General features: G+C 43.5%; 1 protein-coding gene across 4 annotated transcripts in view; it reads right to left on the bottom strand.

The window, feature by feature from the left end:
- Positions 1-23726, bottom strand: part of LOC127045587 (lysine--tRNA ligase-like) — a 61675-nt gene that overhangs the window by 10852 nt on the left and 27097 nt on the right. For 2 of the 4 annotated variants that reach the window (XM_050941814.1, XM_050941813.1), the window contains exons 4-10: positions 15951-16116; positions 12512-12605; positions 9856-10042; positions 6934-7059; positions 2662-2781; positions 1732-1894; positions 1139-1312 (exon numbers count right to left, since the gene is read on the bottom strand). In XM_050941814.1, the coding sequence (XP_050797771.1) occupies positions 1139-1312; positions 1732-1894; positions 2662-2781; positions 6934-7059; positions 9856-10042; positions 12512-12605; positions 15951-16116 (1030 nt within the window). Of the gene's footprint in view, positions 1-1138; positions 1313-1731; positions 1895-2661; positions 2782-6933; positions 7060-9855; positions 10043-12511; positions 12606-15950; positions 16117-22147; positions 22224-23726 lie in introns of all 4 variants that reach the window. The other 2 variants (XM_050941815.1, XM_050941816.1) reach the window with 2 other exon arrangements.

Below are 23726 nucleotides of genomic sequence, written 5' to 3'. Positions count from 1 at the left end.
GGTGAGTCTTGCCCACATGCTCAGGGTTTAACCGGTCGCCATATTTGGGGTCGGAAAGGAATTTTCCTCCAGGGCAGATTGGCAGAGGCCCTGGAGATTTTTCGCCTTTCTCTGCAACATGGGGCACGGGTCACTTGCTGAAGGATTCTCTGCAGCTTGAGGTCTTCAAAACCACAATTTGAGGACTTCAATAACTCAGACATAGGTTAGGGGTTTGTTATAGAAGTGGATGGGTGAGATTCTGTGGCCTACGTTGTGCAGGAGGTCAGACTAGATGATCATAATGGTCCCTTCTGACCTTAAAGTATATGAGTCTACCTCACTCCTACCCAGGAATTGGGCTTCCCTGGCAGGAAGCCAGCTCCTTCATTCCAGCCTTGAGGTTCCTCTTCCACAGGGCTGGAATAAAGAGCCCCCTAATCTGAGTCCTCACATAGATATAGGTTACTTCACATAACATACACTGGTATGTATTCCTGATGCTACACCTTGGACCTGGGTAGGAAGTAATTCATGCTAATACAATCATGCAAATTAAACTTGTGCATTTGTGCAACCATATAAAACCCTTTTTACATTACTAAATCACTTTTCTTTAACACCAGAATAGCAACTCATCCCTCACTGAGACCTATTCATATGCCAGGCCTAGCATTTTTGTAGTCAGTAATTTTTCACTGCAATACAAAAGTGTCTTCTCAGATTTCCATCATTCAAACACAGTGGACCCAATTTTTCCTGAACTTTAAAAAATAAAAGAAAGAAATAAAGAAAGAAATCACCTTTGGGCTGAAAGCAGAGAATAGAACATTTCTGTCTCAAAGGAATATTCAAGAGAAAGGCATAAATAAGCGGGGGAAAGTGACTAAATGGATAACCATACACTTTATGATAAACATTGATATTATGGTAGAGACACACACAGACTTCTTTCCTCACCAAAGAGGTGAAACTTAACCACGGTGTGAAACACACTGTTACAAGAAGCGAGAGACTATCATGCAGTTGCAATCCTGTGAGACAAACATTTCTTTAGTGATCATTGAAATGTCAAATAACTTTAAAATGAAAATGTCTTACTACTTAATTCTTTACACCATTCAAAACCCAGAGACAAGCCCTAACAGGTTTAATGTACCCTCAGTTTCCAGACTTTCTGGTGCTGGCATTTTTTCTCCCGTGACTTTCTCCAATTCTTCCATCATTCTGACTCGTTTAAAAGGAGGAGTGAAGTCAATTTCTACTGCCTTTCCCTCAGGGCCATCTGGATGGTAAGTGATCTTGTAGCCACCTGTCACATGCTTCACCATGCCTTAGGGTAAGTAAAATGTGAGGTGTCAGAGAAGTCATCTTAACCTGACTGAATTCCTGGACTTTTATATAAGCAGCTGCAGTATAACTTGCAACATATTGTCTGTTCTGATCAAGAGATACCAAACATTACCTGATAATCATATACAGCAATTTATTTGCAAGAGGGAAGTCAGGGAAAGTTCTCTCCTGTCCCCTCATATCTTGTTCCCTGGATCTAATTATTCAATATTATCCAAGCAAGAAAGTATTATCCCCCCTCCTCCCCTTTATATTTCTTAATTGGTTGCATTTTTATTTGGGAAATATAAGTTATGGACCTATTTCCACACCTTTATGGTCTTTGAGTGACTCTCACCCAACCCAAACCACTGAAGTTACTCATTAATGAATGTATACAATCATCACCTAAGGACATACCTGACAGCAGCTGTTCAGTGATGTCCATGAGATCATTGTAATCTGCATAAGCCATGTAGAACTCACACGTAGTAAATTCTGGATTGTGGGTTTGATCAATTCCTTCATTTCTGAACTGACGTCCAACTTCATATACCCTCTCCAGACCTCCAACTACTAGCATCTGGGAAGAAGATCCAGATTATTCCCTAGTGACTTTCTTCTATTCTATTCTATAGAATAATTCTATATTACAAGTGTCTGTCTAAGGATGATTAGCCATACTATTCACCATACGTTAGGTGAAGCAGTATATATGGGTATGTGATCTTTGACAGTTTTTCCTGCCAATTCTGTATGGCAGCCCTTCATTGAAATAATAAGAGCCAGTCTAAAATTAGAATCCAGTCTTGTAAGCCCTCTGTGTATACAACTCCCAGTGACTGCCTGTTGCTTTCCAATGGCTGGTTTGCTGTGGGAGGCGACTTACAGAAGGGGAGTCCTTAGTATTTGGGACTGAGAACCAATATATAAAACACAAAGTCTAAAGCCACTCTTTTAAAGAGATGTTTTACAATTGGCAGGTATTTGCTTTTCCTAAGTGTAAATGAACTGCAAATGTTAAAGGTAGATCCGTGAAGACTTAGGTAGCTTTAAATCATGCTGCAGTACCAATTTGAGAGATGTGATTCAATAACTCCTACCTGTCCACAGAGGAATGACACTGATTCCTAAGTCAAATAGATATACTTAGTCACCACAGAACATTTCCAAAACAATTAGTCATTGCCAGCAGTACAATTTTTAATTCATATAGCAGAGTCCAAGTTTTTGGGCTTAAACTGTTTATAGTATTAGACGGACAACACTATAATGCAAAAATATATGCACAATCTTGTTCTGTGGGAAAGTGAGAGCATTGCATATCATTGTTAGGCATGTAAGCTGCACCTTGTGGTATAGTTCAGGAGCTATCCTCATGTACAAGTCCATGTTGAGGTCATTGTGATGTGTGATAAAAGGTCTGGCTGCTGCACCACCTGCTATCATGTTCATCATGGGAGTCTCCACCTTTAAAAGAAGAAAGAGCTTGGATGTCTTTCTAAAAGATATTCTGTAGCTCAAACAGAAGTTACTGGCTTGATGCAGGAAATATTGGGTGATGTTCTATGGTCTGTGATATATTCAGGGAGTCGCACTAAATGACCATAATGGTCCCTTCTCGCCTTAAAGACCTATGAAAGAGCAATTCCCCTACAACAAGCCAAGTTTGGCAGATAAGAAGCAGAAGGATGAGCTAGACACAGACAGCCATTTAGACTGGAAACACATTACGTTTTTCCACATGGATGCTTTAATGAGAATTTGAGTAAAGGATGAGTTCAGCCTATTATAGTCAAGAAATAGATAAACACTTCTAAACCATACTCTGTAAAGGGAGAAAAAGTTCAGTAACATCAGCTGTACAAAAAGATTCTCACCAATATTGTTACTAGTTTGCAATAAAAAGCAACCCTCCCCCAAAATAATTATTTGTCCTAATCATGACTTTTTTATTCACAAAACTAAAAGGTGAGTTTCTCACCTGCAGAAAGAAACTGTTTGTGTTTTCTCTGTAAATGTGTCACATTTCTGACAGCACAAATACACATTTTTGAATTTTGCACTAAGAAAATGGTGTTGGAGGCCAAGATGTAAGGGGGCGGGAGGTAGAGACTTTTCAGTTGCAAGCTCAATATTCTAGAACACTGTCACAGAAGAGGACAGGACAAGTCCCAACTTCACTCTTGCTCTGATCCAGTACATTCTTAAGTGTGTGTGTAACTAAGCACTCAAGTAGAAGTATTGGCTTCAGAGGGACTACTCACAAGTTCGAACTTACACATGTGCTTAAGTCTTTGCTGGATAAGGCCCTATATTCAGGTGGCACTATAAGATGCATCTTTTTTGTTATAACAAACCAAAAAGAATCAGAATGGAAGAAAATTCAGTGGCACACTCAGAACTATCCTCTTGGTCAGGAGTGGGCAAACTTTTTGGCCGAGGGCCACATCTAGGTATAGAAATTGTATGGTGGGCCATGAATGCTCATGAAATTAGGGGTTGGGGAGTGGGATCCTGCTGGGAGCGCAGGCTCTGGGGTGGGGACAGAAATTAGGAGTTCAGGGTGTGTGAGGGGGCTCCAGGCTGGGGCAAGGATGTGTGAGGGGGCTCCAGGCTGGGGTGCAAGGGGGCGTGGGCTCCAGCTGGGGGTGCAGGCTCTGGGTTGGGGCTGGGGATAAGGGGTTGGGGGTGCAGGAGGTTGCTTCGGGCTGGGACCGAGGAGTTCGGAGAGTGGGAGGATGCTCTAGGCTGGGGCAGGGGGTTGGGATGCAGGAGAGGGATCAGGAGTGCAGGCTCTGGGCAGCGCTTACCTCAAGCAGCTCCTAGAAGCAGCGGCATGTCCCCTCTCTGGCTCCTATGTGGAGACGCAGCCAGGTGGCTCTGCACACTGCCCTGTCTGCAGGTGCTTTGGGAGGGGGCAGCGTGCAAACCCCCTGGCTGCCCCTACATATCGGAGCCAGAGGGAGGATGTGCTGCTGCTTCCAGGAGCTGCAGGGAGTGGGGCAAGCCCCTGATCCTGCTCCCTGTCTGGAGTGCCGGAGCAGAGGAAGCCCCAGACCCTGCTCCCCTGCGGGAGCTCGAGGGCCAGATTAAAATGTCTGGAGGGCTGGATGTGGCCCCCGAGCTGTAGTTTGCCCACCCCTGATCTTGGTGATTAAAGCTAGAAAAAGATACAAACTTGTCTTGGGGTTACATTTTCAGAAGTGCTTGAAGATATGTCTACATAGCATCTGGGAGGCGTGATTCCTAGCACGAGTAGACAGACTCGCACTAGAGCCCCAAAAATGGCAATGTGGATGTTGCAGCACAGGCAGTGACGTGTGTTAGCTAGCCAAGCTTGGGCTCAGGGGTTGGGATGGCTTGGACTCAGGTGTCTAGCCCAAGTCCATGCCGCAACTTCCACACTCCTATTTTTAGTGTGCTAGCTTGAACCAAACTAGTGTGACTTTTACACTAGGAATCACACCTCCCAGCTCCAGTGTAGACATATGCTAGCTGACTTAGGAGTAGAGCAGGTTGGAAAGTTTCTAACAGAACATTGTTGCAATTGGAGAATGTAGATTCATCAAAATGAAAAGATTTCACAGAGAAAGTTTGATTTTGATGAAGCAGCAATGGTACCAAGGGTTCTGTCAGAACTGTGACCATGTTCTGGAATGGGAGGAAGCCCAGCCCAGTTCTCTTCTTCCTAACCGGCCTCTGCAGCAGCTCCCAGGCATTCCCAATGCACCATGTGCTGCCGCTGTGTACATAGGGCCTGGTGCCACAATTTTCCTGAGGCATGAAAGGGTAGTTGTGATTTAATACTTGCAATCTCAGCAAACCTTAACAGAATTTTATGGGGCAAAAAAGGCACTTTTCTAACCTAAGGTGAATTTCAAAGGCCTGCTGCAAACAATGGAGATCTTAGACTATCTCAAAAAAGTCACAAGAATCCTTTACCATAGAAAAGTGTTGGGCAACCCAAGCAGAGAGGTCACGACCAGCTTCTCCTAGAATACTGTCAACTAGGAGATACAAAAGCTACATAAAGACCTCTTAAAAAAGCAAAAATCAAACTAAGACTAGTGCACTCAGCAGGTGCCAGAATGTTTGAAACACTGCCTGTGAAGTGGGCTCCCCCCACAGAGGGTATCCCAGTACCCAGTCTCATAAAGTAATCAGCCACTGCACTGGAAACACTAAACATTCAGATGACCCAAGTGGCCCCTGGGTCTTTTGACACCCAGTTTGCTGAAGGGCTCCAACATATCACATTGAAACAGGTCCTTCTTCTGACTCCCACTAGCACAGATTACAAAAGACCTCAGAATTGGCACAGTAACTAGATGTGAATTCAGCATAAAGTAACATGTACAATAACTTTCCAGCAACTAATATCTCTGTATATTCTATTATGGCATATTCATTTGAATTAGAATGCTGCAAGACGACACTGACAAGATTCCATGTCCGTATTGTTTGAGTATATATTCATATACACAATGGAGGTACTTGTTGTGATTTCTTAGCTAAGTGTGTGTTGAGTTTTTAAACATATGGATGCACGCACCCGCACGCAGGCCCACACAGTCAGTTGAGGGGCCCTAAACCCCGAGGGCAACACTGGCAATTTGATGGCAGGCTGAAGACTACATTCAGGCCTGCCCCTGCAGTCTTTATTGATTTCAATGTGAGCTTTGCCTGGTAAAGGACATGAATTACATATCAATACTTTAGAAACCAAACATACCTACACTATCATAACAGTAACTTGCACTTCAATCTTCCTTGACATATGGTTAGATATTGTTTATTAGTCTTTTTTGTTTCGCCACCAAAGAAAGCAGAACTATTTGAAAGGAATTTGCATCTGGCTGGGGAATCATTCCTTTCCATGGACCTCTCTTCTATGCGCAAGACATAGCGAGTTGGAGGGCAGCTGCAGGCTGCATTTTAGAACTCTGCAGGCCACACATAGCCTTCAGGCCACACTTTGGGCATCCTTGCTGTATATGATACTGTATAACCTGCCTTAGAATTTTAAACACCAGGAATAACATGTATCTTCATGGAGGCTATAATTGACTATGAATCACCAATGAAACATTCTTAGATTAATTCAGCATGTGAATTTCTTTCACTTATTCTGATCAGTGCAAATCAAGCCTTTTCCAGTAATGAACAGGATACTTTTTATACCATGTAAGATGGTGTGATCTAGAGGAATGAGGACAGAAATGGAGTCAGGAGATACTGGCCTTAGGCGAGTCATTTAACCATTTTCTCTCAGTTTCACCCGCTAAAGCATGGAGAATAGTTACCCACCTACCTCTGAGGAGTGTTGTGAGAATTAATGTCTGTACAGTGCTTTGAACACATATGCCAAAGTCTTCAAAAGCAACTAATGATTTTGGGTGCCCAACTTGACACACCTTAAGAGAGATTGATTTTCAGAAAGTATTTACCATCCTTCAGCTGAAAACTTGACCCTGTAAACTTGTCTCAGGTTGGGTGGGCACTCAAAATTGTGTGTTACTTTTGAAAGTCTTGGCCATTAAAATATTATGTATCTGAATGATTACGAAGCATGTCGTGACATAATGCAACCATCATGTCAATCATCTTCTCAGGCCATACCTCAAGAAATCCAAGGTTATCCAGGAAGTTTCGTAAGAAAGTGATAATTTTACTCCTCGTAATAAACTTCTGCCTCACATTCTCATTCATGATCAAATCTAGGTAACGTTGACGATATCTGGTTTCCTACAAAGAATCACAAAAAATGATAATATAGATACTGATGAAGCACAATATCCAGCTATTAAATCAACATTCAAAATTAATCGAGTTACTACTCAAGTATGTAATTTCTTTTGACTCAGATATTTCCCTCAGTAGGAAGAATAACCTGCATTCCTATTCCAGAAAGAAGCAAGAAAACAGATATGTTATGACCTGCCAAACAGAAATACAAATTAAAAAATAAAACCCCACATTTTTTTAAAAATCAAGTTTATGTTTCAGTTTAACTGTCCCAAATTCCTTCCTTTTGAAACATAACATTATCCAAGTGTTAAAAAACAACACAGGGATGTATCTGTGGTCTAAGCATCAGCCTTGGAATATGTAGACTCCCTTGAACTGAATTCAAATTAAGCAAGTCCTACTTAGTCTTCACAGTAAGTATATTGAGTGCCATGAAGAACTCTGAGATGGGGTCTTTTGTAGGGTACTATAGCAGGCGTCATTTGGGGGCCATCAGGCCTAGTGGTCAGGCCATGGCCAAACTCTCTCTCTCTGGTCTTGGGACTGCTCTTCTGGGCAGTCCAGAGGGCCCAGCAGCCAAGTCACAGTTCGTTGTCCCCTGAAGTCCTCTGCGACGTCTCAGGTGGCTGGCGGAGAAGGGAAGCAGGGCTGGCTCTAGGCACCAGCAAAACAAGCAGGTACTTTTGGTCATCCTTTCTTTTTTTTTTTTAAACTCACTTCCTCCCCTCTCACAACCCTGCAGAAGTGGAGCCATGGAGCAGCTGGGGATCCACAATGGGAGCTGAGAACCCATGAGACCCTGGGAGCTGTAGTTCCTTTCCTAGCTCCCTGCCTATAGAGCCAGCCCTGGAGCAGGGAAAGAACTACATTTCCCAGCAATCCCTTGGCCGCTATCAACAGGAAAGGGAGGGGTAGTGAGTGAGGTAGCTGAGCCATGCTGCGAGTCGAAAGAGGTGGCACTGCGAATGGGAAATAAGTGTGCCCAAGTAGTAGAAGGGTTTGCCCCAGATGTCCCCTTCAGAAGACTTCCCCAGACTGCATTACGGATACTGGTGTGACCTCACCTTGCAGCCCACAAAGAAGGAATTGGGTGGACTAAATGGACACTGCCCCTCTCCATCTGAAGCCTAGCAAGGGAGGTACGTGGATCCCACTAGAATTTCAAATAAAAAGTAAGGGAGGGGAGGCTCTGCTAGGGGACTTCGGCAGCTTTAGATACTGTACCAGGCACGTAGGAGAATTTGCATGTCTGAGCCATGGAAGCGGAAATTGACTTTTCCTTTCCAGATTTAGCTAATATTCAGAAAGGGAATCTAGCACCTGCCTTCCAGATTTGAACACCTCAAAATTCAGGAGTGCTCAAGCTCAATTTGGGCAACTGTTACTTCATTTCTCCCAAATCAAATATACTGATCCACTGTAACTTGCTGTAGAAAAAGTCGGATAAGAAATGAAGAAGCAAGAAATGCTTCCCAGTGGTTTTTAGGACTGGAATTGCTATTATCAACAGCTATTGCCTTTTTTTTTATTTTAAGTTTATTTGTTTAAAAGGAGACAAGTGATATTGCATGGCAAATTCCCCATAGAAACAAAGAGCGGAACAAAAGAATAATAAAATGGCATCTCAACTTTCCTCATTTACGTAGGACAGTCTTATAATATGCATCCGATATCCTCCAATCACACAAGCTGAAAATTGTTCCACTTTACTGCAATTCTGTAACCATATGGGAACCAATCTGTCTGTGTTCTGTGCACATCCAAAATTCCTGCTGAATGATCCGCCCTGGGAGCGAGTTACCAGTGACCCTGGGCTGGGACAGCAGGAGGCTGCAGGTTGGTGGGAGAGCCCAGGGCTGGGGTGACAGGGGAGTGTGGGTGGGGGGAAGGCACTGGTGGGGAGGAAAGGAGGGAGCCCAGCGCTGGGGCAGCAGGGCTGGGGAGGGGGGCAGCCAAAACTTTTTTTGCTTGGGGCGGCAAAAAACCTAGAGCCAGCCCTGAAGGGAAGCATAGGAGGACCTAGGCCCTCGTTCTCCACCAGGTCCCCTCTGAGGGCTCAAGGGGAGAGAGGATGGGGTGGCTCTGTCACTTCTGGCTGCCACTCCAGATTTGCCTCCCCTGGGCTGCTTTCTACCTTCTCTACAAGCAAAAAGCTGGGGCCATGCCCCAAACTGAAGGGAAAACAAAGTCTCAGGAATTCAGAGCCTCAGCTGGTGGGAGATGGGGGCTTCCCAACTCACTCAGAGTCCAGTTGTTGCCCCTAGTCAAGGAAAGGGTGGGAAAGGTGGGAAGTGGGGGTTAGGCTTCCAGCCAAGTCTCACTCACAGTTTGGTCCTACCTCTGTCGATTGCTCTGCCTCAGTGGATACAGTCTGCCTGCCTTCCTTCAGGCTGCCCCCTGCCCAACCCTTACGCACAAACACACACTCACACTCTCTCTCTCTCTATCAGCTTCGTTTGGAAATCACTGCCCGAATAACCTAGTACAAAATTTCCCCATCCCTCTCTGTGCAAGCTGACTTCTGCCCTCCTACACCCCAGCAGTGGCTGAAATTCAGTAATGGTGTTTGCATGCATATTCTTCATAAATCACTTTGTGGCAGTTTGAGCTGAAAAGTGTTATATTAATTCAAGATATTATATGAGATCTATAGCTTTGTGTTCAAACTGTACAGACAAAAAAAGGCCAACATGAATTTACTTGTACAAAAATATCAAAAGTAAATCCCATGGAACAATTGCTTCTAGGCAGCCAGCGATGGGCTCCCCAACCATTGTCCCTGATTGAAGTTACCTGATCTTTGAATCCATAATGAAGATGAGGCAGCATATGCAAGCATGGTGACAGCAGAGTTATTTCTGTAGCTATGATGCTAAGTTCTCCATGCTTGGTTCTTCCAGGATATCCCAAAACTCCTATGATGTCTCCTCGCCGCAGCTTATCTATGGTCTTGGTGAAAAGGTCTTCAGACTTAAAAAATCTGACAAAAAGAAGCAGCTGACTTAGAAATGCAGATTCCTTTCCCAACCATTCTCTTTCTGTCAAAGGTAGTGTCATGGTATAATTCCCCACCTCTGAACCTTAGCATCCAAAAGATGAGGTACCAGCATGAATTCCTCTAAGCTCAATTACCAGCTTAGTACATGTAGCACTGCCACCAACCAGGAATCCCAGTGCCTGGTACACTCTGGTCCCCCTAAAACCTTGCCCGGGGACCCCCAAGACCAGTCCCTCTGGATCTTAACACAAGGAAAGTAAACCTTTTCCCTCACCGTTGCCTCTCCCAGGCTTCCCCTCCCTGGGTTACCCTGGAAGATCACTGTGATTCAAACTCCTTGAATCTTAAAACAGAGAGGAAAATTCACCTTCCCCCCTCCTTCTCTCTCCCCCTCCCAGACTCTCCCTGAGAGAGAAAGTAATCCTAACACCGAGAGAAAATTAACCTCTCTCTCCCCCTTCCCTCTTTCTCCCCACCAATTCCCTGGTGGATCCAGACCTAGTCCCCTGGGGTCTCACCAGAATAAAAAAACGATCAGGTTCTTAAACAAGAAAAGCTTTAATTAAAGAAAGAAAAAAACAGTTAAAATTATCTTTGTAAATTTGAGATGGAATATGTTACAAGGTCTTTCAGCTATAGACACTGGAATACCCTCCCAGCCTAAGTATACAAGTACAAATTAAAATCCTTTCAGCCAAATACAAATTTGAACTCCTCCCAGCCAAATACACCTTTGAACTCCTCCCAGCCAAATACACATTTGCAAATAAAGAAAACAAACATAAGCCTAACTCGCTTTATCACCTAGTACTTACTATTTGAATCTATAAGAACCTGTATCAGGGAAATTGGAGAGAAACCTGGTTGCACGTCTGGTCACTGTCAGAGCCCAGAGAGAACAACAACCAAAATCTAAGAGCGCACACGAAAAACTTCCCTCCCTCAAAATTTGAAAGTATCCTGTCCCCTGATTGGTCCTCTGGTCAGGTGACAGCCAGGCTCACTGATCTTGTTAACCCTTTACAGGCAAAAGAGATATGAAGTACTCTGTTCTATTAACTCTTACTTATCTGTTTATGACAGGTAGAAAATAACTTTTAGCACAGTTAAACTAAAACCATCCTTGTAAAGAATTATCCTTAGATATTTCTTTCTTGATTGAAATATAGTTATTTACGGTTATTGTGGGTAGAATATAATAGATTACAAATAATAATTTAAATTAAAATTAACCTAAATGAAAAGCACTATGAATTTACATTAGTAACTAATGCATACATGTGATTGAAAAGATCAGTCAACTTTAACTACACTACCCAAATTCAAGTTATATTCCATTTTTTGCAACTTGATATTATAACTATTCAAAAAAGACTTTCTCCACTAAACCACTGGATTGATTAATAGAAATTAAAATCTCTTCATTTTCGGAATGTAAGCAATCATCAAAAATAAATAAATAGATAAATACAACAAATAGACACAAAGTTTCTTTCAGATTTTCACACGCATTCACTTTGACTATGTTCACATCCCTTTTGTATTTGCTTTCTGCCAATAGTCTAACATATTTACTAGCAGGAATATTTGCCCAAATAGCACATTTTAAGTGAATATTGCAGAAAGCAAATTTCAAATTCCTATTCCCAAGCACACACCAGAAAACTGGATTTCATAAGAGTCACACTCACACATTCAGGAAACATCCTCAGCTGGGGTAAACCAGCATAGCTCCTTTGACATCCAAGGGCTGATTTACTCCAGCTAAGGAGTGCTACCTCTCCTCTATGTGTCCCATCAAAATACAACACCACAGCAAACAGTTCAAGAACAATAAACAAGTTGAAATCCGTTAGCATGCAAACATTCAGCAAATAATTTCTAAGTGTGAACAAAGGTATAGAAGCTAATCTGTTGCAGTATAATTCATGAGCAGAACATAGCCAAATCTGACTAACAATTATTAACAACAAATGGTTTGCCCAGCCAAAAAGTAAAAAACACTTAGCCTTTAATTAGGTGATGGTTAGAACCCCATTGAAGTGAGTGGGGAGACTAATCACATCAATGGGCTTTGGGTCACCCCTATAGAGCTTTATTCGGTTCAAAGCATTGTGCAAATATTAACTAATTAAGCTTCTGGAGCTATTGAGCAGCTGCTTGGAAGAGCACCATCAATAAGGGGTTAAAACCACGAAGTTTAGAGCAGTTTGGATCTGGATCTGAATTTTAGGTTTGGACCACAGAAAGGTATGCTTCCTTCTAACTCTGAACAAGGAACTCCATTAGGTAAACGGCTTTATTCCTAAAGCTACTCCATCTCTCTTTCTGTTTCACTGCACAGCTTCTGCCAGCAGCCTTCCCAGGCTCCCTGCAACAGATTTAAAGAAGCAGAGAGAGAGAGAGAGTGGGGGGGGGGCTCCACATTATTCAGAAGTAAAGTTTACTCACTTAGCATTGGCCATAACTTGTAATTTAAGTCCATTTCCCCGGAGATCATAGAAGTAGAGCTTCGCACCAGCAGATCTCTTGGCATGAATTCGTCCTGGGAAAAAAAAAAGGGAGGTTGTTTGTAGATAGATGACAAGAAAACAACATGGGGGGAGAATTCCATGTCTAGTGACTAACCTGACTGCTGTATGGATGAGCTGGAGTTATCCAGCCTTTTCTTTCTTTGGACTACTTAATAAGAGAGAGACCGTCTCATTGACCCACCTTTCCTCCCAGAACCTCAGTTTGGACTACTAGGAAGGGCTCTGCTGAGCACTGGTGATAAACCTATGAGAACCTATGATGCAGAGTTGCAAAGCCTGAAAATAATCAAGAGAAGTGCATGTCTAGTGCCACATTCTATTAGACATTAGGATTATTTATAATCACAGAGCAGACTAAGTGCACTTTCCAATCGAGGTGCAGAATTTTGAAATTCTCTGTTATAATATAGGGCTTGATCTCTTTTTCTGATAACTTCAAAGCAAGAGACAATTACAGTGGTTAGCAGCCTTCTATGAGAGGACACCTGCATGCTGATAGAGAGTTTCAGAGATTTCTCAAAAAATGAAGAAGATTATTGATATCAGTGACACACTGGGAGGCTCATGATTTAGAACAAATACACTGTTCCGCACAATACAAAGGAGGCGATACTAGAATTGGTGCAGGTGATGAATGCAGGAATAACTGATCTGCTTCAGATACAACGACTAACCCAAACCTTCAAACAAAACTGAAGACAAGTTTTTGTTTTGCTTTGTTTTGGGGTGGGTCTTATTTGTTTAATGAATTATCTTTCTTTTTTGTACCCCTGCACTTCCTGCAGGCTGCTGTCAGTTGCAGGGAGGGACCAGTCAGCATAACACTACCAGGGATTGAGTGGAGGACAAAGGTGGTTTAAACTCACTTTGGCACACCCTTGCCACTGCTATGCTGAGCACTCCTCAGTCACAGTTCAGAATTTGGGCCCATAAATCCAGGGAGGGGATCAGGTTACTAGGTATGACTCACACCTCAGCTTCAACTTGGAAGCCCAAGTTTGAAAGGAGTTATAAATCCTCCTGCCTCGGGACATAAGGCAACCCCTAACTAAAGTTGGCCATGAAGGAACTTTCCCTGTGGTGAATTATTCTATAACCATTTTCGCTACCATTTTTTGCACCTTCCTGTGAAGCAGCTGTTACTATCCTGGCACTCGGCTGTGCCTGGAAGCGGCCAGCAGGTCCGGTTCCTAGGTGAGGGGGAGGCATGGGGTTCTGTGAGCTGCCCCTGCCCCGAGCACAGGCTCTGCACTCCCACTGGCCGGGAACCACAGCCAATGGGAGCTGGGGGGCGATGCCTGTGGGTGAGAGCAGCACATGGAGCCTCCTGGCCCCCTGCCTAGGAGCTGGACCTGCTGCTGGCTGCTTCCGGGGTGCAGCATGATGCCAGGACAGGTAGGGAGCCTGCCTTGGCCCCACTGCACTGCTGACCAGGAGTGGCCTGAGGTAAGACTGTGCCCCAACACTGAGCCCCTGCCCCAGCCCTGAGCCCCCCCAAATCCAGAGCCCCCTCCTGCACCCAAACCCCTCATCCCCAGGCCAGAGCCTGAACCCCAGCTGGATACCTCACCCCCCTCCAAAGCTCAACCCCCTGCCCCAGCCCAGCACCCCCTCCCACACCCTGAATCCCTCATCCCTGGCCCCACCCCAGAGCCCACACCTCCACCCCAGAGCCCATACCTCCTCCTGCACCCCAACCTGCAGCCCTCTCCCGCACTCTGAATCCCTCAGTCCCACCCCCCCATCCTGGTGCCCTCTCCTGCACCCCACACCCCTCATCCCCAGCCCCACCCCGGAGCCCATACCCCCAGCTGGAAACCAGGAGTGGCTCCAGGTACCAGTGCAGCAAGCGCGTGCCTGGGGCGGCAAGCTGCGGGGGGTGGCCTGCCGGTCGCTGTGGGAGTGGCATTCAGGCAGCCTTTGGCAGCATGCCTGCAGGAAGTCCACCGGTCCTGCGGCTTCTGCAGCAATTCGGCGGCGGGTATGCTGAAGGCGCAGACCCAGCACATGACCAGCAGAAACACCGCCAAATCTGCATGACCAGCAGACCACCTGCAGGCGTGCCACCGAAGACCGCCTGACTGCCGTGTTTGGGGCAGCAAAAAACATAGAACTACCCCTGCCCTAACACTCCTCTCCGCACCCTAACCCCCTGCCCCAGCCCAGAGCCCACACTCGCACTCCAAATCCCTCATCCCCAGCTCCACACCAGAGCCTGCACCTCCAGCCGGAGCCCTCACTTCACCTCACACTCTAACCCCCTTCCCCAGTCCAGGATCCCTTCCCGTACCCTGAACCCCTCATTTCTGGCCCCACCCCGGAACCCGTACCCCCCCACCCAGAGCCTGTACCCCCTCCACATCCCAACCCCTTGCTCAGCCTTGAACCCCCTCCCATATTTTGAACCCATCAGTTCCACCCCCCAGCCTGGAGCCCCCTCCTGTACCCCAAGACCCTCATCCCTAACCCCACCCCAGAGCCCGTACCCCCCAGCCAGAACCCTCACCCCCCCATACCCCAACCCCCTGCCCCAGCATTGTGAAAATGAGTGAGTGAGGGAAGGTGGGGAGCGCGAGCAACGGGGGGGGGGGGGAATGGAGTAAGCATGGGCAGGAACTCGGAGAAGGGGCAGGGCAGGGCTGTTCAATTTTGTGCAAGAAGGAAGTTGGCAACCCTAGTTTAAAATTTCTGCAGACATTGTCAAAGAACCCCTTTTACTCAGCTTTATCCAATGTACAAAGGCTCATTTAAATGTATTTTGACAAAAACCTGTTGTAGCATAAGCCAGAGACCTCTTGTCAAATTCAAATAGGCTTTTACTTTATCTGCAGTTTGCAGTATCACCTAAATAGTGCAGGAGAACATTAATAATACAGAAAGAGAGTCCTTCTGAATATATGTGATGTCACATGCAACAGTAACAGTGGGTCTCTAAGGATGAAAGACTTTGAGTAAATTTAACTTCTATTTAAAAGGAAGAAACACTATGTCCAAGTTTATGTTGTTCCCTGGCCCTCTATCCATTTGCAGATGTTTTCAGATGTGGCTTTTTACAGGCTAAGTCCAGGCTATCTTAGAGACTACTTGATGCCCAGAGCCAGATAGCTTAATGGACATTAGCATTAGAGAAATAGAGTAAAAAGCATGTGGTCCTCTCTGAAATCAGAACAGATGACATTTTGTTTTACTTTTGTTGTATAGTAGTACATAATCTGAAAAGACACACAATATGACCGAGTAACTGGATCTCATTCAAATGTATGCTCTACTGCAACCCACCCTTCCATATGAATAACTAATAAATAAGATGGAGGCTTTGGGAGCAATTAGAAATTACTACCCTGTCATGTACTAACCTGCCAGAGATAATTGTTTGTCAGGAAGTTGCTCTTCATTTCTAAGGTAGCTGAATTTGGCAAGGAATTCAACAAGTGTAGTATTTGTATGGAATTTGTGTGGGTAAGGCTGTTCCTCTTTTTCTTTCAGCTTCTGGACAAAATCACTTCGAATCAGATGGTATTGCTGTAATGAAGATTTGGAGCAGAGTGAAGGATTTACAAATGATACATAGTCAAGTGTCTATAGTATTATTATTTTATATTATGTGCTGCAATATGAACTATTATTATGAGTGGGGCTGGTAGCACCTCCTATTTTTAAAGTTCCATGATACTTCTCTTTATAAGACTAGGTTTTCAGTTACTTATAACTTTGCCACACGTTAACGGTGGCTGCAGTTTTCCCATGCCAAGTGTCTGCCTCAGGCTGACTTGTTTTAAAAATTTTCAGCCAAAACAGTTTGGCTGTTTCTGAGAACAAGACTAGATGTTTTGAGAAAACACAAAATTAAAAAATTTGGATGACCTTTTCTTTGAAAAGCCATAATTCCCCCATGCTTGGGAGCAGGGAACTAGAAATCTGGCAGGGAGAGGCTTTTGTGTTAGGTATATGCTATTTGCCATCCCCACAAAAATCTGCCAAAGTGTGACCAATTTATAAGCCCTTGAAAACTATTGTAGTTTGTGCATGCTTCTTAGATTTTTGCAGCTAAAATTCCCTGCAGATGCTGTCTACGCTTGGCATGCTGCAGCCTGGCACTGAGCAGGACTTTCTCTGGGCTGCCATGGACTGTGCTGCATTTCTAGTTCCAGACACCTGAACTGAGAACAAGGAACCTGTCTCTCCAGTGACCCCCCTGCATGGCCCAGGCAGCATAGCGGAGGAAGCTATCAGAGTTGAATACACAGAGGAGAAAAGCTGAACCTGCAGGGAATAGAGGGAAGTGCAGAGTGGGATGGCAGGGAGGAGAGATTGGGATTAGCTGTGTAAATAGACTGAGGGCTTGTCTACGCTTAAAATGCTACCACAGCACAGCAGTGCCACACAGCACTTCAGTTTAAATACTACCTATGCTGATGGGAGGATTCTTCCATCAACCTAGCACTGTCTACACACTTAGTTAGCTTAATTTTGCCATTCAGAGCTATGGATTTTTCACACCCCTAAGCGAGGTAGTTACGCCAACCTACTTACCTAGTATAGACTAGGCCAGAGACTCAGAACCAGTGGGAAAGAGGTGAGAGAAGACAGAACTGATGAGGAGCCAGAGCAGACAGGGAGAACTGGGCCTGGTTGAATCAGGAAATGAAATCAAGAATGGATAGTGAAGAAGGCTGGCTATAGGATCCGTACCTCATTTGTTGCGGACGTTGGAAGGTGTTTAGTGAATGAGGCAGGAGACTTCAGGAAGAGAAAGGACAGTCTCATGGTTAAGGCAGCTGAATGCTGCCCTGGAAGACTGGATTCTATCCCTGCCTCTGCCACAAAGTACCTGTGGGATGCTGGGTGAATCACTTAAGCCAAACTTTCTCTAAATCAGAAATTCTTAAGAGAACCTACCCAACAAAAAGCAGCTAAACAACAAGGAGCAAAAAAATTTTTGGGGGGTCAACTAAAGCTTGACACATGAAGAGAAAGGTAAGCTCTTCAGGGCAGGATGGTATTTTATCGTGTGTGTGTGGGTACAGGGCCCAAAACAATGGGGCTCCAATCCCGGACTGAGGTCGGTCAGTGCTACTGTAAGACAAAAACAATAATAAAACCTGTTATAGGAAATTGAGAATTATATGGCAACAAGGAGAACTGGTCACCACATGCATTCCTCCTGCATATGCTACCAAAAACAGGAGCTTTCAACCATCATCCTCAACCTCCTTGATCTAATACCAAACAAGAAGAATGATAGCAACATGTTAACGCCACATCTTTCTGATACAGGTGTTTACACTAGACGATTCCATGGCCAGTCCCAGTTCACACAGCGGTTTCCAAAGCAGCACAATCAGAGATAAATCTGGGTCCTAAAAACAACCACTTCTCATGTGACAAACTGCAAACATTTCAGAAGCCATAAGGAGCTAATCTTGGCAAACTTAACACTAGGGGGTGCTACTAGGCATTTGTTCTAGTACATGCACCCAACATTGAGCCAAATCCTCAGCTGGTGTAAACTGACAGTCCATTGACTTCAACTGAGCTATGTCAATTTACACCAGCTGAGAATCTGGCTCATAGTTTCTCAAATGGTAGTTTCAGTTTGGGAGCAATTGAATCATTTATCTTGACATTCTGTCTAGATCTAGCCACCCTGCTTCTCTAGCCTCATGCTAACTGGAATTTGAAGTGAGACAATATTTTGAGGCACAGTTTGCTAGATAATAGGATCTCCATACCACTGAGAAACTCCTTGGCATATATTGATTTCAAGGTATTCCTAATTCTGGTAAAGACGAGAGATTGCCATCTACTGGTCTCTTAAGCAAGCTGTATCATAGAATCGCTTTCCTCTGGTAGGTATTTATCCTTTGATCATCATCATTAAACATGTATGTTATAGCCTATTCCTGCTTCTTACTTATTTTAATAATAAAGGGCCAACTCCTCAGCTGGTGTAAATCAATGGAGCAACACTGATTTAAATCTGTCAAGGATTTGGTTTAAGAGAGGTAGCTCAGATGTCTGTGTTTTATATACACATAACTGAGCATACTATTTTGAGTTTAGAAATACACAGGATTACACTTGCAATATGCTGTTTTTCCATATTTGCAACAGTTGCCAGGCTCCCTGTTCCTGTAATATACCTGAGCTAGCATACGCCAGAAACTATTTTCTCTGACACACTGAGCTGTTTCCAGCAGTTTCAATTCATCAGAATAAAGCACAGGCAGTTTTGCTTCAATAGAGGACTTTGGAATTGATTTATAGGCTGGATTAAACTTTTCCCCTTTGATGGCTATTGACTTGATTCCCAGCTATAAATTATATGTGGAATCACAACATTACAGCTTATACAATCGATTGCTAAGAATCTACAGCAGTGGAAATGGAAGTAAAAGCCTTTATTATTAAGGCCTCTGCAAAAAGGGAGTTCACATAATTAAAGTCAAAATACTAGGATAATTGCAATCATTCAGCTGGCCTACTGTTTGATGTCACAGGAGACATTTAAGCAGCAACCATTAGGTAACATCAACCATCTGTTTGGCAGTAAGGAACACTGGACAATTTATTAAACGGCAGTGGGATTCAGAGGAAAGGATAAGAACCCTTTTGAAGGTTTTACCATTGAAACTCTATGCCTTTCCTAAAAACCAGTTGAAAAAACAACATAGGTATGCAATGTTGCTGTAACTGTGTTGGTCCCAGGCTATTAGACAGACAAGGTGGGTGAGTTAATATTTTCTTGGACTACTGTTTGTGAGACAAAAGGTTTTGAGCTTTTACACTGAGCTTCTCTCTGTGTAGCTGAAAAGCTTCTCTCTCTCACCAACAGAAGTTAGTCCAAAAAAAGATAATGGAGAGTAGCTGCTCTTTACAGTGCTTTAATGTAATGGTTGTTAAGAGTTTAATTTAACTCCCGTTCATGATTCTAAACTCTTCTGCAATCCAAAAATCAACACACCCACGATGTTCAAACTGCGAAGTCAGCTGAGCAACTGACCACAATAAATCAGCTTTGGCCATTAACTCCAGTTATGTTACTATAAAATCCAGCCTCAGCCTCGGAGAAAACATTGATGGTAAAAAAAAAAACCAAACCAAACCAAACCAAACCAAAAAACCACTGCTTTGTTCCAGGCTAGCCTCTATAAAACTGAAGAGCCATATGTTGCTCTTGGGGGTGAGGACTCACACCACCATAGGAAGAGGTTACATACATCTGTGAGGCCACACAGATGCCATTTTGGCTTCAAGTGGAGCTATAACATCGAGCTTGAGCAATGGGCCTCAGTTGCTGAGCAGATTCTTACAGATTTCTTCTAACACAGCTGTGTCCCTTGTTCTTCAACCAAAAAAATCACTCACCACGCAACAGTACATTTTGTTTATGTAATTCAGGTACAAATCTTACTGAAATTATATCCCTCACTGTTATTTTACATTGGGCTGTATTCACCTTCTAGTAGAGTTCTAACTAGCCTGAGCACTAACTGGCATGAATTCCAGATGATTCACAAGCATACACGGGGAAGTCTGAAATATTTGGAGGTGGATGTCTATTCTAGATCAAAGGAAGAAAAATTTCATTTGAACATAAATCTTTGTTCTATCATCTGTTCCAAACAGCTGAAGTGTTGAAGAGCTAAAAGGCAAACATCAGAATAAGATGGCCACCATAGCAGAGTAAATCACAATGGGGCACAAATACCTCCTGTAACATATGAATAAGAACTCTGAGCTAATATTCACACGATATCCCATCAAACACTGTGTCCTTTTGAAGCCAATTATATATCAAGTGAGGAGGAAAAGAGGAACAAAGAACATATTACTACATACATATCTGTCCTTATCTACACATATTGCCTCAACGAGCAGCAATATTCTACCTTGTGACATTACTAATCCCTTGACCTCCGCAAGGCAATTGGCTTTATTGAATGAACCAAGGGCATTTCTTTCCAATGTAAATACAGAGTAATCACTTGTACTATCACGCACCTTCACACACACCCACATGCTGGCATGGAAAAACTGGCTGACATCCTTCTCAGCTCCCTCCTGCAACCCAAACCGAGCTAAACTGAAAGTGATGCATTCAAGGTTACATTTAATACTATTGGAGGCTACATAAGGAGCAGAGTATTCAGGACTTGTCTCTTCCCTGATGTGGAGTCTCATCATTAGGAAAGTGAAGCGGGTATGTCTCATAATCCTGCCGCTGCTGCCTTGCTATGCTACAATTTGTATAGCAGCTTATAATAATGTGTACATGTAATGCCAACAGAACCCAGTCGTTGGCAGGTGGCATCAAATCGGGCACCTTTGGAGCTTAGCTCATGTGGTACAAGCTCATGCACTAAAAGCCAACTGGCTGTTCGCGAAGGCTGTAGAGCAGACTCATTTAACTCTCTAAGTGGTCTCGGTGCCACTAGATGGGAACAGAACATCACACCCAGAAGGTCTGTAGGTTACATACAATCAATTTACTAATACAATGTTGGCCAACATTTCAAATAGGGTGCCTAAAGTTCAGGGAATTGGTAGTGTACTACAGAATCTATTTGAAAAAATTAAATTAGTGGTCTCAAGGGTACCCAGCTTTCTTCCTGCTTTGTACCAGGACAGTGGAACAAAGTAGTAGGAACAGGAGTCAGAGTTGGTGCCGTGGTGATTTTGACCAATTCTGATGTTAATATACTGGAGATAGAGATAAACATCTTGTGAGATTCAATTAAAACACAATGAATATCATAAATGAATAATCAAAAGTTGCCTCTGCATCATATTGTTTGTTTTATTAGTGAAATAAGTTTGTATACGTTACCATAATTTACCTGTCACTTACACGACCTAAAGAAAAAAAAAAACAGGTCCTACCCTAAAGAGCTTATAGTGTTAGGGTTAGATTGAAAAAATTGCACACGATATTGCACAGCTTCAGGAGCTATTTCCTGAGACAGACTTCTTCCTGGAACTCCCAGCATGCAGGAGGAATAAAATTACTGCTACAATCTTTAAGAAATTTTAAGTCAATTTCTTACTGAATTAAGTTTAAAAACAAAAAACAAAAACAAAAAAAATGTAAACAGTATTGTCCCGCTGGCCAGAGATGACCTATACCTGTTGAAAGCCCACCTGCAGAATAGTTTGAATCACGCCCCGCCCTCCCAGCTGTCCTCCCGCCCTTACCCTGTCTCCCATCCAGGAAAGCAGCAGCCCCCTCCCTTCTGCTTCCAGGTTTTGCTGCCTCTTCCTGTGGGACACAGCTCACTGGCTCTGGCCCGGTCGCAATGTGCCACGCGGGGCTGGGCTCTGCTAGGTCCAGCAGCCCCCTAGCAGCAGCCAGCAGCTCTGCAGAGCCAATTCTGCGGGAAAAATTAAACTCAGTGCAGAACATTAGTTCTGCATTATGCAGTGGCACAATTCCCCCAGGAGCAATAGACAAAATCTTCTTTGAGGGGCCATTAGCAGCACATCTTGAAAGATTCAAAACAGTTTAAGTCTGGTTCTGCTTATACTCAGTTATAGTTCAGCAGGGAATACCCACCTGGGGCCCGTATTCCTCTTCAGGTTCTTCTTTTCCCGGGTCAGACACAGTCTTGGGCTTAGTTGTTTGAAAATCCCTGCAAAAGAAGAATCTCCACAGTGAATTCACATGAACTTTCAGAGGGCACTGCCAATTCTTGTAGGCCAGTATTCTGCACACACACCCCCCCAAAAAAGCCAAAAAAAGTTAAATATATTTTTAAAGGGGGTGGTTAAAACCCTAATATGAATGATTTCCCCCCCACACACAATTTCTTTGTCAATGAAACAGCAATGCCAACTCTAAGCTTTCAAAAATCATGATTAAGCTCCCAAAACTCATAAGATTTAAAAAATAATACATTTGGGGTTCTTTTTATTTGCCTTCTTCTTGGTTTTGGCATTTATGTTTCATGCTTGCAACTTTCATTCCACAGCAGCGAGGGTTAGAAATTTGTTTTTGGTTAAATCAAAAGCTGAGATTCTTAGATAATCACCTGACTCCAGAAGCTGAGGCTTTATGAAGAATAAAGCCTCATGCTAAAAAGATATGAGAGCTGGCAACAGTGAGAAACAAAAAGTGTCTTTTTTAGGGCAAACGCAGCAGCATTGTTCCAAACCATGAGGATTGAAGTGAAACTGAAAAGAATAGAACTATAAACAAAAGTAATTACCGTTGACCAAGCCTAAGAATGCAAGAAGTGAACAATAAACTTGAGGTAGGGCTCTATATCTATTAATTGTAAGATGAAAACATTTTAAAATCTAGTTATTAGTAACAAAGTGAGGCTTTTTATATAATGAAATCTTAATGTAATCAGTGTGACTTTAAAATCAAGCTTTTGGTTTTATGTCATTTTGAGGGAATTTAACAGATTTGTTATTGATCATGCTATGTATCTGAGGGCCTACACAAAGACTACGTAGCAAGTGAACCAATGCCCTCAGTATGCCTCTAGAGTGATATATTTCAGACATAAATCTGAGGTCCTGCCATTTGAGATCTTTAAAATCCCATGACAATGCTATAGAAATTCAGATGTTAACTCCAGGGTTCTGGCTAAATTCAGATCATATAGTTACATTCCATTACCTAAATTTCCCTGAAGTTCAAGTGGAAAAAAGTATTTTTCCTGGCCATGCATTTATGTCCTGAACATGTTGGTTGCCTTTTTTCCTGAGAGTGGAGGAAACAGGGATTGTTTTAAATGTTGTTGTTCACTGTATAATGGCTGCCTCAGAAAGATCAGTCCTCATGATTGTTTTTAGTAAAAGGGCCTGATCCTGAGAGACAGGAGTCAGTGGGAGCTGGGTTGCTCTTATCAAATCTCAGGATTCGTGCCCCTTAATGATTAAAAAATTATTAATACAAAATGGGCCCTGATTTATTATTGCCCTGCGGCTCTTTTACTCCAGCGAGGCTAGCACAAAGGAAACTAGGGCAGGTGCAAGGCCCCCACCTTGGGACAATACTCCTGGCACAGAAAAGCTCTACTAATGCTGTGTCATCTCTATTCCAAACCTGGGCCCAGTTGGTGTAGGGTACAGGTGGAAGAGGCAGATGGGGGTGGGAGGTATTGCTGAGAAGATCTAGTCCCACT

The sequence above is a fragment of the Gopherus flavomarginatus genome, chromosome 2 (assembly GCF_025201925.1).
Source record: "Gopherus flavomarginatus isolate rGopFla2 chromosome 2, rGopFla2.mat.asm, whole genome shotgun sequence".
Classification (NCBI taxonomy): domain Eukaryota; kingdom Metazoa; phylum Chordata; order Testudines; family Testudinidae; genus Gopherus; species Gopherus flavomarginatus.
Note: the sequence above shows the minus strand (reverse complement) of the source record. Positions and strands in the feature narration are given on the sequence as shown.